Consider the following 19,124-nt stretch of genomic DNA (forward strand, 5'->3'; position numbering starts at 1 on the left):
AGAGGAGCCTGGGGAGGTATTGTCAGTACATCCCTTTTAAGGATATAGTCCTGACAGGATGTTTAGCACCTTTTCTTTCTGATAACTGCTATAACTGGGAAAAGCAAACAGAATAAACCCAAAGAAATATCAGCCATTCTATAGGTGCAAAGCAGAAGCAGGAATCTTCAAGGCCAAGCAGGACCAGGAAACAAGCTCTGAGTTGAGTTAGCTGTGTACCAGTCAGTCCTGTAAGAGAAGCCGAGTTTCTACCTTGCATGGATTCTCTGTGCTCTGGTGTGCAGCTGAGCCCCTGCCGTCCACAGGGTGGATGTTTTAGTGCCTGGCTCTTTTTAACTGGCACATGTTAAGAGCTTTGAATTAGCAGGTGCATAAAAACTGTCAAAAACCACTTAGCTCTCAAGACAGTCTGTCGGTTGCATTAAAAATATGGTTTTATGTAACCACATTCTCTCAACACTTGCTGGGTATTACGGCATGGGAAAGTCACTTGCCCTTTCCAAATGAAAGCAGCGATGTTTTGACTCTCCTAAAGAAAAAGAAAAAAAGAAAGAAAATGAGAAATTCTACAGTTCCTGTGATCTTGCCAGGGAATTGCTCCCGTTTTCCACACTAACTTTAGATTTCTTCCAGCAAAACAGGACTGGCCTAAAACTCCACACTAGAGGCAAGCACCCCAGATACTAAAGGGCCAGTGTCTCGCAGCCTTACTGAGCTGGAAATGAGGGATTTTTGACAAATGAATGGGAAGATGCCTCACTTTCTGCCTGAGGAGGTGGTATTTGCTGCAAGTGTGATCTGTGGTTAAAAAAAAAAATAAATAAAAAAATCGCAGTTTTACAGGGGTTTAGAGCTAGGAAAAATGTTATTTGTGCCCCTGTTTCAGAAGAGGTTTAGAAATGGTTTCAATTCTCACTCTCCCCATAGTCACGAGTCCCAAACATCTGGGACCTCAGAAACAAGAGCATCAGGATTCCAGAGTGGAGAGAGTTATAAGACAAAGGTCCAGGAGAATTTTTAAAACACTCAAAAGCACTTCTGAAATCAGCTCCCTTTCAAATATGTGGCAAATACATTAAAGTGGACTTTGGATTAAAGTTTTACTGCCTCTTGATAAAAGCCATTTGCACGTTTGATGTGTTTGTGGATTGCAGCCATCCCAAATGCCTTCCCCAACACTCACCCTCATGAGGAAGTCTCCCTCTGGTTCTCTCCAGGAATGCCCAGATGGGTTATCATCTGGCACCTCTCTAGAGGTGATCAACTCAAAACAGCCACCTCTGGGGTCACAGACACAGTAGGTGAAAGCAAAGATTTCTGAGTGCAAGCATTTAAGGTGTAATGGTGAATATGGATAACCGCAAAGCCTGTGAGAAGTGGAAGGAACAATAGGGATGTAAGCTTCTGAAACTGGCTACAAGTTTAATGCTACTGAGTTTTAATTCTATAAATCAAAACACTTCCAGTACCACCTTGCACTCCCCCACATTCTGCTCAGACTGATTGCTTTGAAAGGCCCTGATTATTTCCCTAGCGCGGAGGACTGATGGGTCCATGAAGACTCTTGGCAGCTGCTAGAGCCAGGAAGGGAAACTAGTTGGACAGAAGGAGAAAACTTATTGGTGGCTTAGGATGGTTTGAGAAGTGGATGACTCCAGTGCTGCAGGCAGCTGGGGCAAAAGAGATGGACTAGACCTTGAAAGTGTTTCATGATTTCTCCCTTACGAAATGCAGATATAGCTTTGTGGATGTCAAGGCCAGAAAGAACTATCATGAATGTCCAAGTGTAATGGCCAGGATAAGGAAAATAATTTCTTATAGCTTCTCAGGTTCTGCCAGTGACAGCATCACCCCGGAGACTCACAGAGGGACTGTCACTGGCAATACCAAATATGCTGAGAAAGTCCAGGAGCAGGAGCCTGCCTGCTTGGCAGTGCTGGTTTCCTGCAAAACTGGATAATGTCAATGAGACTGATGAACACTCCACAGTAGTCAGGGGATGCAGTGGGATGTCATGGAGAAAAGTCCATTGCTAAATATTTTGATTTGAGGAACGCAGAAAAGAAAACAATTGGTATTTTAGCAGAGAGGATGGCTGTGGTGGGGAGATCTGGAAGCAAGAAGAAAATCCTGCAAGGAACCAGGCATGACATTTTAAAACAGCTGCAAGACGTTCTTCATGGAGAATCAGAGAAGCGTGTTAGAAAAATGCTGAAATGGAACTGGTATTTTATGAGCACATCCTCATGTTAACAGCATCATCTTCTCTGCCATGAGGCTAACTACCAAAACATGGGACCACCTGAAGCTCACACGACAGCAAAACTGGAGACACAACCACTAGGACACCATCAGCACTACGGAGTATGAAATATGCACAATCGGCAACAAGAGTCATCACCTAAACAGCTACAGAACTACTCAAAACATGATGCAGGGTTTTGGTGATACTCAAAAACCTAATCCAGATCCAAACTGGGCAACCTTGCAGAATATGATGTCTGAATTGGACTAACCCCTCCCTGGGACAGAGAACCCGTGTACTCTGGAATGGGAAAAGTGACTTGAGTCTGCAAAGACATAGCTGTTTCACTCCAGTGAGCTCATGTTGCAAAGGCAGTGAGCATACTCAGCACAGATTTCAGCACAGGCTCACAGCATGAGTCTCCAATGACATTATAATTTGTTGCCCAAACTGATAATCTGAAGGATAGACAACTTGTGCCTTTTCAGCCATACTGTACACAGACTAGTGAGGTACCCCTGCTGGGCTGCTGCTGAGGTACCTCCTAAGGCTGTGGTAGTGCAACACGTTTCTTCCACATGGAGAAAGTAAGGAAGATACCATGGCTTGCTGAGACACCATCTGCTGGAGACCTAGCTCTAGCCTTTAGCGAAGGAGTCACACCAACAGTGACCTTCTGTTATCTGCTGCCCAGGAATGACTCCCAGGGCTCTCCATCCCTAGAATACCATGTTGGAAGGGACCTCAAGGATCATCTGGTCCAACCTTTCTTGGCAAGCATGACCTAGAATAGATGACCCAGCATCCTGTATAGCCAAATCTTAAAAGCATCCAGTGTTGGGGAGTCCACAACATCCCTGGGGAGATAGATGGCTGATTGTTCTCATTATGAAATATTTTCTTCTAGTGTCCAATTGGAACCTCCCCAGGAGTAATTTGTACCCATTACTCCTCAATCTTTCCCATGTGACTCCTTGTAAAAAGGGAGTCTCCATCTTCTTTGTAGCCAGCTCTCCTGGGGACATGGTGGTTCACAGCCATGTGGAAGCAGTGGTCAAGAAGGTCATCTGCCCTTTAGCTATGTGGTAGGTAGCTGAAGGGTGCTGCTGGACCTTGTGACTGGACTGCAGCCAGGTCCTCACTTGATATTGATTACTAGCAAGACACCTCATGACATTGCTAAGCTTGAAGTTCATGGGGTGACTCTGTCCTTTGTTCTACTATCTCCTTTACTGGCTCTTTGAAGGAGGAAGCTGTGTAGGTGAAATAACTCAGTGGGGTCTCCTTCAGGACATTTAGGTACTAGTGCAGAAGCAACATATGGTCAGCAATTATGCATGTGGAGCTGCTCCTGATGCATGTCAGTGAGACCTTGACTGCTGCTATTCTATTGTAAATCTGTTGCAGTATTTGTTCAAGAGTCCCAGGCCACAGCGAAGTCAGAGCAATGTCCTCCCAATAAACAAGCAGACTGAGATCTTGGGCTCAGTTTGGCCCTGCATTATCAGGTAGTGCCTGCAAATCAGAACAAAGACCCATTACTCTGCACCACAGAGAAAAGAAATGTCAGAAAGACATTTGAAGGGCACAATCAGCACTGATAACAAGAACATGAGAGAATCATACCAGATGATTCTATGTTCAGATACATCACCAGCACTACCAACTGCTTCAGAGAAAAGCAAGAAACCTTACAGGGGAAAGTTAGAGAGTGCCTGTTATTCAGAGATTTATTTATGACCCATGTTTCATTTTAATTACACACAAAGCAATTAAGGCTGGTTTGGGTGTTTTTGTCTTACTTGGCTCCAACCCTTGCAGCCAGACTCAGGGAGGGCCACGGTTTCAGCCCATGCATGATCTGGGTCAACAGTGATTCTGTTCCTTAATTCAGCCACATTAATTAATTATTAATGAATTTCCACATCCTCCCCCATTCTGCAAAATGCAAGACTAAAGAGGTGTCCCTAGCACTGCAGCTTTCATGCTGGATGATTTGTATCTACTTTGGTGGCATCACTAGGCACAAACCAGGCTCTTCCAGTACTTGGGGTTTCATTCTCTGCTGTGATGAATCTCCAAGCTTTTGTCTTACCACGTGCTCAGATGGATCCCAGCACTCCTCCAGACAACTGGGCTGAACAGGGCTTGCAAGGCAACCTGTCCCATCTCAATCATCCAACAATCTCCAGAAAATAGCACAGCCCTTACATGGCATAGCCCTTGAAAAGGGAGTCATTCATTTGCTACCCACCTCTGAAGTACAAATGCAATGCCCTGGCCCCTACACATGCTTTTGAGTCCGAGATACCACAGCAAACGGCATCCCTACTGTTGCTAGACTTTCTGAACACCATTGCCTATTCAATAGGACACTGTCCACATCCTCTGAAGGACGGTGTGGCATGGAATACTGGCACTGTCAGATCTCTGCCACATGAGGCCTGCTTTAGTTACTGTGCAAGAGCAATTTCTCCCAGTTCTCACCTCTTGCGAAAATGTACCAGGTGTGAAAGCCAGTTCAGACATTAAAACCCACTGCTTAGATCTAGCAGTGTGGAAAAATAAAATCACTGGCTGATCAGCCAAACAAGCAGGTGGGAGTGGTATGGACAGAGGCAGGACAGACAAGTTACTAAACCTGCCCAGTGCTCCCAACTGCCTCGTTATACTGATTTATGTTTAGCTAATTGAGAAAATGACTCTAACTACACAATCCAGGCCCTAATTCAGAAAGGCCCAAGCTTTTTAGTGTCTCTACCTGTATCTTATAAGGCATGATTTAAACCCTGTAACTAACAGGCTGCCAAAGGCAGGGATTTGAAGGATCTAATGTCCTACCATGCCGAGGGCGTGAAGCTTGGCTAACTTCTCTCGTTACTTGGTCTTTCCCCACTGACGTAGAAGTTTGCTGCTGGGACATAAATCAGGGGAAATGATGAAGGAAACCAGTCTCGTGCCCCATCAAAGGAACCAACACTCGCTTTAATAGGACCATGCAGACTAGCCTAAATAGGGCACTTAACAAACATGTGGTTTCTATAATACCAGCCCACATCTCTACACCCTGTTTGCACTGCCACTGGCAAAACCCTTTGTCTGTTGCACACCATACCTATACCCACAGAATCAGAAAAGGGACCATGAAATAATACCAAAGTGTTGAACATACAATTTGTGGGTTGGATCAGGCCTGCAGATAAATTTTATCTAGCTCTCAGCAACTGCGTGAACAAGAGTGGAGCAGAGACTGAAGACGTTGTGTCTACACAGAATCACACAAAAGTACCAAACTCAGTCCAGGGCTCACAGATACTCAAAGATCCCACACGCGGGGGATCTGGTAAAGTAGAGGCCTCAGGCTGGGAAAATTATATCACAGGGGTTTTTATCCAAATTTGAACCTTGACAAAAGGATGTTAGGAACAGAAAGTATATAGATCTTGCTGTCCTAAGCAGAAAATGCAGATTAGAAGGAATCCCAGCATGGGAGACAGTTCAGTAGTGCTCTGCCCCTTCTTTGGTTCCAGAATAGTAATGAGCAATCCTTTCTAGCATGGTCTTAATACAGCTGGTGGGGAAACGCAGTACCCCCAATCACTAGGCCAGTCACTACTTTTGTTGATACTAGTTTTTCCTCATTCAGTTTAGATGGGATACAGGCTCAGATGGAAGACACTACTGAATCACAGAAGGTATTAGGAAGAAGAATAGTTGAGCGAGAACGTGAGTCTCTCCCCAGATAGCTACTGTAAGCTGAAACCTCTTTAGAGCCCAACTTCATCTGGCTGGATATACAATCAGACTGGGGATCGTTCAAGCATTTTACACCATGCACTGGACATTCATGGGAACCCCAGGCTGAGCCATGACCATCTGTGCTCATTTAAACACTTCTGCTCTTCAGAGGAGGGAGTGTTATTCTCAACATCCTGGCCAAACTGCAACATGGGCAATTATAACATGCTTTGTAATTCTCACAGCAGTACACATCAATGTTTTCTACTTCTTCTCATAGTGGTAATGTGGTGGCCCAACACAGAAATGGCTATATTGCCACAGGAGATAGCAAGTACTCTGTGATAAGCCCTGCAGCGTTATTGTCAGGTACCATGTGTTGCTCTATTTTCCCTGCCATGGGTGTTCAACCCCAGTGTGCTGCACATTCAGACTTCTACCTCTACCCGCAAGAGGCCCTCACTTAAAAATGTGCCCACCCATTCGTAATCTATGCTGAACTTTCTTCTGTTTTTCTGAAGAGATACCCCATCCCAGCCGAGTGGACAGCACACCCGCCTTCAATGCATTCCAGTGACAACAGCAACAAATACTGTCAGACTTACCAGCTACTCCAAAGATAGAAACGGCTTTTGCTTGAAGAGCCTCAATTCCAACTGTTCTCTTTCCTTAAAACAAGGAAAAAAAATCCAATCCTTTTGTTGCACCAAAATCATCTCCTGGCATTTCTGACCAGCACACATGTTGTTACAATTATGACTGGACTGCTTGGCTCCGGCACAGGGGGAATGTTAAACCGGCATACTGGCACCCATCAAAACATTTGAGAACTTCCAAAGTGGAACTGACACCATGGTAGTGGTTTATATCACATGTCAGAGAAAGGCTTCATAACTCAGATCAAACAATTTAACTCTTGCACTCCCTGTCTAGAGAGAGCAACCAAATGTTAGGCTGCCTATTGTATTTCACCATGGCTGTTTCATGTGGCTTCCAGCCAGTTCACTTCATTTTGCAAGCTCAGAAGTGAGACAGATAGAAATGGGCAGAACTTCGATGAGGGACTTGTAAGAGAACAGAAACTGTTGATTGTAACAACAGCATCTTTCCTGTCGGGCAGAAACAGCACCAGCACTGTCAGGATGGCACATGAGAACTTTCAGTTTCTAAGTAGTTTTGTTGGATATAAACTTGCCCCCTTCTAGGAAACTCATATTCTTAAGTAGTTGTCAAAAAAAAACTTTGGACTTACAAATTTTTGTCTTTTTTGGTTTGAGGAGTTCAAAAAGTAATCTCACCTGTGATAACAAGGTGAATTCAGGAGGACTATTTTAGCCACATTTTAGCCTGCTAGAGAACCACAAATTATACGCAAAATGTATGCATGTGCTTCCTGTAAACACCATTATGATTCAACTCTTCTGTCAGACGCTCTTCCGTATGTCCCCTGATGAGCTGAATACAACTGTAACAAGGAACAGACCTATCCACTAGGACTCAGACTCACTTGAGGAGCAACTGGGGACAGCTGCAAAGGATGGAAACAAGAATGGTACAATTAAATTATTATTGCACTTACTGACATCCAGTTTTGAAAGCCATAATCAGGTTGCTACAAGCTGTTCTGCAACTGCAGACACAGCAAGGAAGTCAGTCACAATTTTCTCACAATACAGTAAAATCTTTAGCTTTTAGACTCGGTCTTCCAGCAAAGTAACAGGGAATGCACTGTATCAGCAGCAGTAGAGCAATGCTTCATACGTATCTCAAATGTTATTTTGGAGTTTTCTAACTTCAGTCAGCCCTGACTGTGAGCAGCTAGGAAACAGATTTCTCTTTCTCCTCTGTATGGGACTCACAAGTAGAGATTTTCCACTGCTGCCTTGGGCCATAGTTGAAAAGATTCCTGCCAAACCATATCCTGCCATGTCTTTGCTTCATACGTTTCTGTATTTTGGAATGGCCTTTTTCAAGGATTTACTTTCACACAGTGGCAAGTTGCCAAAGGATATATCTGATTCTGTCACTTATCTGCTCCTGTGCAAAACAATCCTGAATAAGTGTATTAGTGTCAGATATCACAACTGAAAGTAAACACACTGTGTAGAAGATGCACCAGTTTATTAACAGAATAAAAATGAAATGTAGTGACATGTTTTTCCACTATTAAAGCCATAGATACAGTGTCCCCTTTATATACTTGATGCCATCATTCAGTAACTGATTCATAAACTCTGATATGTTCAGGTCAGGTATTACAGAAACCACTTCCACAATGAAAGCAGCCTTCCTCTGTTACAAAGTAGTTAATTATGAACACAGTCCCCATGGTTTGCAGCTGCAATCAGTCTATGGGAGGTTTGTCTATGTCCTCTATTTTAATTCCTGAGACTCTGTCCACCTGGAATAGCTTTTTAAAGCCTTTCAGTGGCAACAGAACAAACCAGCTGAACTTCTTGTGGGGTGCACACTCGCACTTCAGGCAAGAAAATGCACTGAATGTTACGTGAAAATGGGCTCAATTCCAATATCCTGTGGGAATTATTAATTTCAAGATCCCTGTCTAATTATTGAAACTTTGAGGCAACTACAACAGAGGAAAACATTTGTAATGGAACAGTTTTAATTGTAACATACTTTCTTTTGTGTGTTTCTACTTCTACATGATACATCCTATAACATCTTAAACTGTAACCCATAAGTTTTGCTAAATCATAGCCTGCTGTGATTTCATAGATAATGTTAGCAATACATAGCTTTTGTCTGATCTAGTGTCATCTGGAAGAAACAGGCAAAGTGATAAATAGGAAATATTACAACTGACTTGCAATTTGCCTCAACATGCAAATTTCCATTAAATCAAGAGAGAGGATCAGCTACGAAGACAATTAAAGCAAGCACTTCGGTTTCAAAGGATTAAAAAACATTGAAAACTGATCCCTTACAGATAAAAAGGAAAACAAACATCCTAATGCAGTTGTCAGGGGACAGAATGTGTTCAGGAGCAGGCTAAGTTGTGATGTTCTCTCCTGTAGATATGTACCTCCTGCACACTGTTTGCAACGGGTATCTGTAATAGCAATATGCTGAAAGCCTTTGGAAAAGCCCTACCGTTTACTTCCAAGTATCCTCTTTCAGGAAGGTACAAAGCCCCATGAAAAGCTGGGCATTAGAACATGAACTTAAACCAAAATGATGATGACAGATAGTAAATCCCAAAAGGGAGTCTTGTGAGGAAGAAAAAAAAAAAAGGCACCTTAAAAATTTGAGAACCATATTAAAGGAAAAGAGAAATTAAGTGCATATTACTGGCACTGCAGAAGCCCAGATAACATACAGCACACAAGCCTGCAGAGAGTATATCAACCATAACCGGCCGGCTTATCTGAACATAATAAGTCATGTAGCAGAACAAGCTGGGGAGTTTCCTGGAGTCACATTTACTGCCTGAGTTTGGCTGTTCATACTGGAGAGGGATTTGGTACCAGAGTTTTGAGACTGAAACAACTGTTCAGAAATAGCAGGAGAAGCAACAGCATGATTAGCGTGTTCATTCCCCTGCACCGTAACACTGGGAGTGAGGTTTTCCTTAGTTGTCCCAGCATGACTGTGTGACTGGCTGGCTTGTCTCCCTGCTTCTGCCTCCTGCTGCTGCAGCATCCGCTCCACCTCTATCTCAAGTTCCAGATTTTCCTCATCTGCCTCCACTTCCAGCTGCTGCATTAACTCCTCCAGCTTCCTGGCCTTGCGAAGTTCATTCTGCTGTATGATTGTGCACAGGTGCTCCGTGAGGTGCTCCTTAATCTCTGTCTTATGTTGGAGGTCTAGCTTGGCTGCCACGTACTCCGACTCAGCCTTATCATATCGCTTCCTGCAAAAATCATAATCATTTCTAGTGGGTTAATTCTCAAAAAACTTTACAATCTGACACATTGACAGATACTTTAAGCATCCCTGAAATGCAGTGTGCTCTGCAATGCATTATGCCAGCTATTTATGATATGCTTCTATGTTAGTAAAAGGGAAGAAAGTAAGTGTGAATTAATCAAATCTTCTCCTCTTGACACATTAGCCTCTCCACTGCTGCTGTATTCCAAGAGTTAATCTGCTTGTCTGAAATCTACAGACTGAATAATGAACAAGCATTTTTACTGCCTATTTTAAGAGATGCATCACTAGCAGCAGAAAGAAACCATCAGAATTCTAGTAGTTTACAATTCTAATGAACACCTACCTAGTGAACTGAGACACTGCAAAACAGTTTTGTGGTTTTTCTAATCCAGCCATCCACCCGACAGTTAAAGATGCTACAGATTCAGATCTGTCTAAAATTCTACCCTTCCAGCCACCCATATGTATGTTCAAAAAATCATGAGCAGCACAGACTGACACAGCATATGACATCAATAGTGATCACAACTTTTGCATGGCAACAGATGTAGAATTTTCTTGTAAGCATCCACCCAACATACACCTGCCAATTTGCACCTCTTGTCATCACAAGTACAGCAAAAAAGAAATATTCCAAATATTTGTTGAGATTAACACCTCCAGAATATCTAGCACTTTAATGGTTAGTGACCACATCAGTGATGCATCTTCCACTACATTCAATGTATCCATACATTCTGATTTACTTAGTAGAAAGAGATGCAATCTTGCTCATCAGGAAAGGGAACATGAAAAAGCTTTTGCAGAATGACTACATGATGTATCTTACAGAGCATTCATAAAACTAATATTAGTAAGGTGGTTGAATAAAGAATCCAGCTGCTTTATAAAACCAGATTCAAATATCTGGTTAAACGAAGCAACAGAAGACAGAAGAAATCCCTTGCTTAGGGAAACAGAAGGAAATAAGACATAGAAACCCCTTCCTATATATGCTCTGTTATAACCACAAAACTTTGACCCAGCTGTAAAGGCTATGTCTGCAGTGTGTAGAAGATGCCCACTTATGTTTCCCTCTCAAGAAAGTAAAGATTTCCCTGGCTGAGGTATCTGAAATGGAAAAACTAACGCTATGCTGGAAGCTTTTGCATAGCTAAACCTTTGAGCTGAATCCACACATATTCTTCATATCGTATTTATGAAAATTGCATTCCATAGCAATTGTCAAATGCCCCTAGCTATGTATGTGTTCAGGACTATTTAATAATGTGTTTTTTGACCTAATGAAATTATTTGTGTTTTAGCCCTAAAATACAAGGCAACAATTAAAAAACTGCTTAAAAAGACACCAATTAAAAGTAAACCAGCTTTGGCTCATAAGGCACAAAAACTGTAACACCAAAGCACCTAACTCACATTTCCAAATCCCTCCCTCACAAAAAGACAGACTTGCCAAGTTCATGAATGTCATCAAGTATTTTGTAAAGTTTACCAGCATACCAGCATGGCCTTTTGTTATCTTAAAAATTGTTTTCTAAGCATCAGAGCCACTTGTGTTATACACTCCTAAGAGAGTAAGCATTTCAAATAGACAAATTATTATCAAATTTTGGTAAGGAAATTTCGAGGAGCACTTAATGGTTTTAGAAATCAGACTTAAACCTAAAATAGATTGAAATGTTTTTCCTCTTGAGGGTATGAAATTCTGTATTAATATGAACTCAGCTACTGAAACTACAGTTAATCTTAGATATTTCAAACGATAATTACACAAAAGAAATACTTATTTTTAGCTACTGCTGCTATTTTTTCAAAGACTAATTACTATGAGGTCAACATATAGCAGAAGTCCTAAGGAGAAATATACATTTAACACATTGAACCGTGAACTAAAAACCAGAACTGAACATTTCCATTTTATTAAATGGCTACATAAACATGCCGATGTTTATCCACTGATGTTGTGGTTTACCCACAACTAATAGTGTGTTCCGATTAATTTCTTGCATTTCAGGAACTCATCAGAACCAGAGTGATTAAAGGCACATTGTGAAGGATGAAAACTTGCTTTTTTCTTCAGTTTTTGGTCCCAGTTCCAAAAGCATTTCAGCAGTGTTACATGTTTTAAGCTTAATTGGTCCCATTGATTCCAACAGGACCAGAGCTGTCATCAACAAGCAAGTTTCCCTGCAAAGGACTTTCCTTTTAGGAGTTTACAAAACCTCAACTCTTTCCCCCATGAAAAGAAATAAACAACCCTGAAACAGTAAAGCAGGGCTTATGGACAACTGCACAGTTAAAGCAGCAAATTATGTCTTGTGACAGCATGAAGCTGGAAAGCACAGTCTGCAGTCAGAAAACCTCTTCAGTTTCCAGATTCCAAGGGAAAAATTAGGAAATAAAAAGCACACTTTTACCTCAAGATTTGAAAGACCCTCAGACTGTGACCACTTCAACTACACATTATTACAATGACAAAACTCCATTACTACTTTGGTGACAGGAAACAGCAGTTTCTCTCTACACTCAGGCAGGACTATTCCCTCCTCCCTGTTTGTCACCTACCGGGCATAGGAGTAGTCCAAGCTGGCCTGATCAATGCGGTTCCGCAGGATGCCAATGTCAGCAGACACCATGTCATCCAGAGCTTGTAACTCCTTCTGAATCCTTTTCAGTTTCACTGTTTCAGCTTGAGTTCTTTTAGATCTGTAAAAGGAAGATGCTTTTTCTTTTTCCTTTTCAAGCCTATCTTCTTGACACAACAGGCCCCATTTAATTTGCAGAGCAACTAACTTCTTTAAGAGAAGGTTTCTCCTTTACAGTTTAAGACTTTTGATCTTTTATAATATCCACAGGGATCTAAAATGCCTGCTATTAAAGGACTGTGGCAAAATTATGTAATGACTATAATCAAAGCGCCTAAAATGGATTGTGTTTCTTTACAGTGGAAACACACAAGAAGCTGCTCTAAGTAGTTCTCAGTGTAAGGAAACAGGAAATGGCTTGGGGGGGAAGTAAGAGGGGGAAGGGTATTTAGCCCTACAAATATCCCCTTTCAAAGAAGACCAGTTAGTAGGGGCCAAAAAGTCACCTAACCTAAGCTTGATTTCCATTTTGCAAAATTACTCTCAAAAGGCCTAGCCAAATCCCAATGAAGTCAATGGAAAGTTTTACATCAAACACAAAGGATTTCAGTCAAGCCTTACACAACATTTTTCAACTCAGCTTATTCATTCCTAAGTTCTGAAAACTAAATGCTGCTAAGGGCAGTAAGCTTTAACAGATTTTACTCCCAAACAAGCTAAGTAACTTTCAGCAAGCTTTTACACCACGTCACTTTGCTGTCATTCATCACCACCAGCAAAACCGTGCTTTTTAGCCACTGCTTTAGACCCCAAAGCAAGTACCTGAAAGGAAAACTAGATGTGATCTTTATGATCTTTAAGGTCCCTTCTACAACCCAAACCATTCTACAATTCTGTATGTAGGAAGTAACACCATCTCTCCTTATTAGACCAGCTGACGCAGGTGAAGAGAAAGAGACATCCTATAGTACTTCTGAGAGACTGAAGAAGGCCTTTGAATGTCAGACACAACTATCACCTCCCCAGTCCTCCTCTCTTTCCCATGCTCTACTTCCAGGAGGAAGTACCCAGCCTGGTCACACCCATGTTTGGTGTCATAGAGTGATTCAGATCAAATGTGTTTTATCTCTGCCTGGAAAAGGTAAATAAAACTTTCAGAACCCCAAAGAGAATATTCTGCATAGCACTGGCTATGTTCACCTGTGCTACCGAAGAACTTTGATGGGCAGAACATAATATATATGTGGGAGAGCACTGGGAGCCTGGAAACTTCACACCTCCTTCCTTGATACAGTGTTATCAGCTGCTCTGATATACTTCCCTACATACCTTGCCTTCCCTTGGTGGACAACCCTGTACAATGCCTGAAGTCTGGTTCCCTGAAGAGCAAGAGCTAACAACTGTGAGCACATGTGAATTTTTATAATTTCTAATCAGCCAGAGGTACAATGATACCTTCTTAAAGTGGATTATCTCCTCTTTTCAACACATACTAGTAAGTCAAAAGCCCTAACAGGCATAGTTATAGTTTCCCTTCATAGGTTAGGAATCAAATAAACTTTCTTTAAATCCAGTGAAAACAAATCAGGAACGGAGCAGGGATGAGCATCCAAGCTCAACTTCCAAATACGCCCTTACTAACAGGTACAAGGATGTCAGTTAATCCTCAAATTCTGAGATAACTTTTCCATCTGGGCACAGAGCTGCAGCTCTGGAAGAGTGAAAAGCTTGTCACAACTTCTTAGCCAGCACTTGTCATCAAAGGGAAATGTCAATCACAGCTGCTCATTTGTGGAGCAGTACATACAGAGCATAGAGAAGAGGAAAAAGTGAGATTTAAACAGATGATATGCAACTGGTTGCAGATGAAAAGTAATCCCTTCCTCAGCCTCAGCCCATGTTTAGCATAGCCCCTTACCTCTCAGCAATAGCTTTGGCCAGGAGTGCCTTCTTCCGTTTATTCTTCTCTTCTATCAGCCGTTGTTCTTGCTGAAGGATTTCCCATCGAGACTTTTCCTGCCTGCTCATTGACAAGAAGATTAAAATTAACAGAAAGTTCATTTCTCCACCTGTTCCCCAAATGACACAAATATTCACCATCATATTTCCTAGAGTAAACTCTAAAAATGTCAAAGGAACAATAAACAGGTTTTGGTTCTGGGGAAAGAATAATCATCTGCAAGAAGTCTTTCAGACCAATAAAACACTTCCAGATGAAATCTGCTGATCAGAACAAAAATATTCATAAGCAAGTAAGCTGCTGGTTAATTCAGCTTTGCTAGAAGAGCATGGAGCACTTTTTCAGAAATTGACTGAATTTTTCATTTACAGGATGTGCTTCCCCACTAGGTAGAAGCAGTTTCAAGTTTCTAGACCTGCTACTAGGCACCATTTGTTCAGTCTGCCAACACAGCCTCTTTTTTTGGAAATGTTTTTTCCATAAAACAGATCATTTCACAGGTCTGTTTTATAATACAGTCCACAGATAATTAAACTGGTACAAATGAAAGGCTGGTAAAAGTTGCAGTGAAAATGAGCAACAAGGAAGAACAAGAATTCAGTTTTGCCACCAGGGAAAGAGTTATATGGATTCCATTTCCTAGGCCACATCTACTAAGAGATACAACTAGTCCCAGAGGATGGAAAGCAAGAGGAGACAACATGTGTCAACACAGCTGGGCAGGATTAAGGAGACACAAAATCTGCTCGCTGCTTTTCTACTGTGTTGTATTCTCCATATCCTCTTTCAAGAAGTCTCAGTTTAAAAATAGCTTAGCTTAAAAACACCCAAGTAACTCTGCTATGTTAATTTTAACCGTATCTGCACAAAAATATCTCTTCAGAGCTCTCCTCAACATCCTATTCCTACAACTTCACATAAATATTTTCAGAAGACTAAATTCAAATGCACAGGCTAAGATTAATTCAGCAGGTTCAGGGGGTGGCTGTTGAAACTAAGGGTCATTTGCTCCCCACAGAGGGAAAACCTCTCTGCAAAGTTTTAGGTATCTTTTCCCCAGTCAAACAGTGTATTTTTCCACTACGCGGAAGGAGCTGAGCAGCCAGTACTATGAGCTGCACCAACATGAGGAATTTAGCACTGCTTTTCAAAGTGCTGCTCTTCTGCTGATGGGACAGCTATCTGCAGGTAGGTGATTCCAGCCAGGAGCTCGTGAGGTAAATGGCAGCAGCATGACCAGCAGCTCCAGCCTCTCAAAGTAAACCTCTGCAAAACAGAACCTCCTGGATCCTTTTGAGTTTTGAATTTGAGAGAAGCTATGTACTGTTTCTCCACACAAGTGCTGCTGACTGCCACAGTCCTGCCTCTCCAGCAGGAAGCACCTTCAGTCACCTCTGAGAGCCTACAGACAGATCTAACCAGCCATTGGGTCTGGCACGCCACACCTGGAAAGCTGCTCATCCCTGTTTTTGGGGAATACAAATCATGCAAGGAAGTTTAGTGGCCAGCTAGTGTTTGTTGATTATATTGGGCAGAAAAGTTTGGACCTGCATAGGAATTCAAAGCTGCTGCAGCATTGTTTTAAAAATAGAGTGCTTTAAAAATAAACCATATGCCCTAGAAAAAGAATTCAACCTTTTGCCCCTCAAGTCTTATTTTGCCTGCTGAGGAAGAAAATAAAATTAGCATGTGGATACAGACAAGAAGACAAACATCAAGAGGTAAAACCAAGTAATTTCTCACACTGGAAATGACTGCCCTCTCTAGCAGATAGACAGCAGCTTCCTTTTATAGGCTATCTTCTGAATTCTGGGTGATGAACTAGTGTAATTGCCACATTCAATCAGACTCCCAGAGAGCCATGTTCAGAACTTTTTCCTTTCTCTCTCTTACATGCATCACTTTGAAGCTTCTGCGGGAAGCAGAAGCAACCTGCTGTTGGCTGATGCACAGGTGAGAGCCTTGAGATTGGTCTCATCTTGAATCATAAAAGCTAGACAACTGCTTAAACCTGAAATTTTACATCCTTACCAAGACTTTTGGCATTCACAGACCTGCAGCAATATCGTAAAGAGAACACCAGAGCGTATCTGCTCCAAAAAGGGCTTTCTGTTGTGGCTGCTGGCTTGCATACACAGCTCGATGGTGAGACTAAGTCTTCATAAACCATTAAGACAGTCCTACATCTTGGACACTTTATGATGTACAGTTCTAATACCACAGGAAATTACCCAAAGACAGCATGGTGCATATCTGCACGGATTACACTATAGAATTTGGTCCTTAGTCAGGTTTAACACAACCAGATGTGAAAACCAAAGGTTCAGTGCAGAGACAGCAAACATGATCTCTCAAACCTTCCCATTAGATACAGAAAAGTTCACTTCAATTCACAACAAAAGAATGAATCAATACAGAACAATAAAACCCATCCCCTGATTTTACCAACTTACTAACAATTCCACTTTCTTTTTTTCCACTTTGGAGCTGGGCTTTGCAGGGTGGGTCTGGACACTGTCACTGCCATTACAGGGATCTACCGGTGTCACTTCCTTCTGCTGGTCTTGGTTGTCATTTTGCCTTTGATCTCCTGCTGAAGGAGGGTGAGGTGGTGGCACAAGTTGCTGAGGATGACAAGGTTTGTGTTTTGGTACAGAAAGTAACTGCTCAGGAGGCACAGAAGCTGCTCCACCCTGCAGTCCTAGCTTCCGACATTGCTGCTGGAGAGCTTTTTCTCGCAGGGATTGCTTCCTACTCTTATTTGTAGTGTGGGGGTGATGCTGCTGCTCTGAGGGTTCATACAAATCTATCAATGGACAAGAGGCAGAAACAAGATTAAAACCAAGTTTTGAGATCAAAGGCACACTCTGTGAATAAGCTTTTCTAGTCAAGCCAACTGGTGCAAAACCAACATAAGGGAAAGACATGCAGGGTGTCAAGGGAAGGCAATATATGGGTACACCCAGGAACCTGGAAATATTTTGTTAGCGTAAGAATCAAGAGTTTTAAAGGATCTGAACATACAAAATGAGAAGAGGCCTGGACTATGGGGCTACGAAATGAGAAGAGGCCTGGAATACGGGACTAAAGGAAGAACCATAGGTAGGAGTGAGGCAACTCTTAGGGCAATGATGGAGAGATGAACCTAGGACTAAACAAAGGTGCCAGACAGTCTGGTGGACAAACTGGGCGTTTATAAAGTGAAGAACAGGGAAGAACAAGGTGACAGACACAGAGGAAGCTACATATGGAATCCACATAGAAACATGGATGGGGTAGTGTACAGGAAGATGGAGGTGCAGGGCAAGAGCCAGAGCATCTGTAAATGTATCAGAGACTTGTGGGTTGAGAGACAGAGGGGCTGGAGGGGAGAAAGACGGAAGCAGTGAGCGATGGAGTATGGGACGGGAGGGGCCGAAGGACTAGGTGGGGGAAACAAAGGACTTCCTGGAGAACCCGAGGTGTTTGATGTGAGGATGGTCCGGAAGAGCTGAGAGGATGGACAGAGGTGGGGATGTAGGGGACTGAGGGGCCGGAAGGCTGAGAAGACGAAGGGAGGTAGGTGCAGCTGCTGCGGTTGACCGGGTGCCGAGGGCCCGTAAGCTCCTCCGCACCGCCGCCCCATGCTAACCGGGACAGGCACTACGGCCGGCCCGGTCCCAAGCCCCGGCCCCGCCAGAGCCCAGTCGTGGTCCGTACCTGGGCGCTGGGCCCGTAGGCGCCGCAGCTCCTCCTGCGAGAAGCCAGCCCAGGCCTCGGCCATGACGCTTCCTCCTTCCGCTGACGAGGCGCCCGGCAGGCAGGGCCCGCGGCTGCCCCACCACCGCCGCCCATTCGCCGCAGGCGAACGCCGTGGACAGCCCGGGCCGGCAGCGCCGGGGCGCCGCGCGCCTCCACGGCAACACGACGGGGGCGGGGCTAGGAGATGGCGCCGTGAGGTGAGGGGGAAGGGAGCAGGGACAGGTCCGGAGGTGTCGGGCGCGGAGTCCGCGGAGTCCGCGGGCTGTCGCCTGCTGCCGCTCACCGGCGGGGCAGCCCCAGCGCTCAGTCGGTGGGCCAGAGCTCCTGGCGCAGCAGCCGGGCTGCAGGGCGCTCGGCTCACGGCATGTGCAGCTCCGCTGTGCGTGGGGCGCTGCATGGGGCACCTCCCAGAGGCTCCTGAGAGTGCAGTGAATAAAGAGCTTAGTGAGTCCCCGCTAAGGAGGTATAAATGGAGAAGCCGCTCCCAGATAGAGCAAGCCTCAAGGAGCATCACCACACATACCCCCTCGTCATTTATGATTTGTAATTAAGCAGATATAGGAGCAGGTGAAATGCCTGCTCCAGCGCGTCTAGAACTGCATTTGGAGGGTATACAGAGCATGTCTTTGGGACCTGTGTAGTAAGGGAGCAGTAAGGCCGGGACACTGCACAGCTGAGTGAGTGCCGATATGATTCCGTGAGTTCAAGTGACACCACCATGAAGAAATCAGCAAGGAAAAGTATTACTTTACCCGTGGTAATGTTTCTGAATGTCTGCTTTGACCATTATGCACAATGGATGAGCACACATATTTCCATCCCTAGGTGTAAACCGAAGAGATCCTGCAGCATACGGCAGTATTCTCTCAGTAGCTACCAAATTGTGGGTTTTTTTTCCATCCAGCCGAAACTCTGGCCGCTTTAAGCCTATCAGAGGTCTTGCAGACAAGCTTACCTCCCACTG

At 43.5% G+C, this 19,124-nt stretch overlaps 1 protein-coding gene across 2 annotated transcripts; it reads right to left on the reverse strand.

The window, feature by feature from the left end:
- Positions 1-838: 838 nt before the first annotated feature.
- GORAB (golgin, RAB6 interacting) lies at positions 839-18,268 on the reverse strand. 2 transcript variants are annotated; one of them, XM_057427045.1, is made up of 5 exons: positions 18,119-18,268; positions 16,877-17,225; positions 14,378-14,479; positions 12,440-12,580; positions 839-1,367 (listed from the first exon to the last, which is right to left on the reverse strand). In XM_057427045.1, exons 1-5 carry the CDS (start codon positions 18,180-18,182, stop codon positions 1,076-1,078), a joined length of 948 nt encoding a protein of 315 aa, XP_057283028.1. In that variant the 5' UTR covers positions 18,183-18,268; the 3' UTR covers positions 839-1,075. The 2 variants fall into 2 exon arrangements, with proteins under 2 accessions (XP_057283028.1, XP_057283027.1); XM_057427044.1 differs by lacking the exon at positions 839-1,367 and adding an exon at positions 5,861-9,854.
- Positions 18,269-19,124: the final 856 nt, after the last annotated feature.

The sequence above is a fragment of the Pezoporus wallicus genome, unplaced genomic scaffold (assembly GCF_028554395.1).
Source record: "Pezoporus wallicus isolate ANWC-B61680 ecotype Strahan unplaced genomic scaffold, APGP_CSIRO_Pwel_v1 scaffold_7107, whole genome shotgun sequence".
NCBI classification, from domain to species: domain Eukaryota; kingdom Metazoa; phylum Chordata; class Aves; order Psittaciformes; family Psittacidae; genus Pezoporus; species Pezoporus wallicus.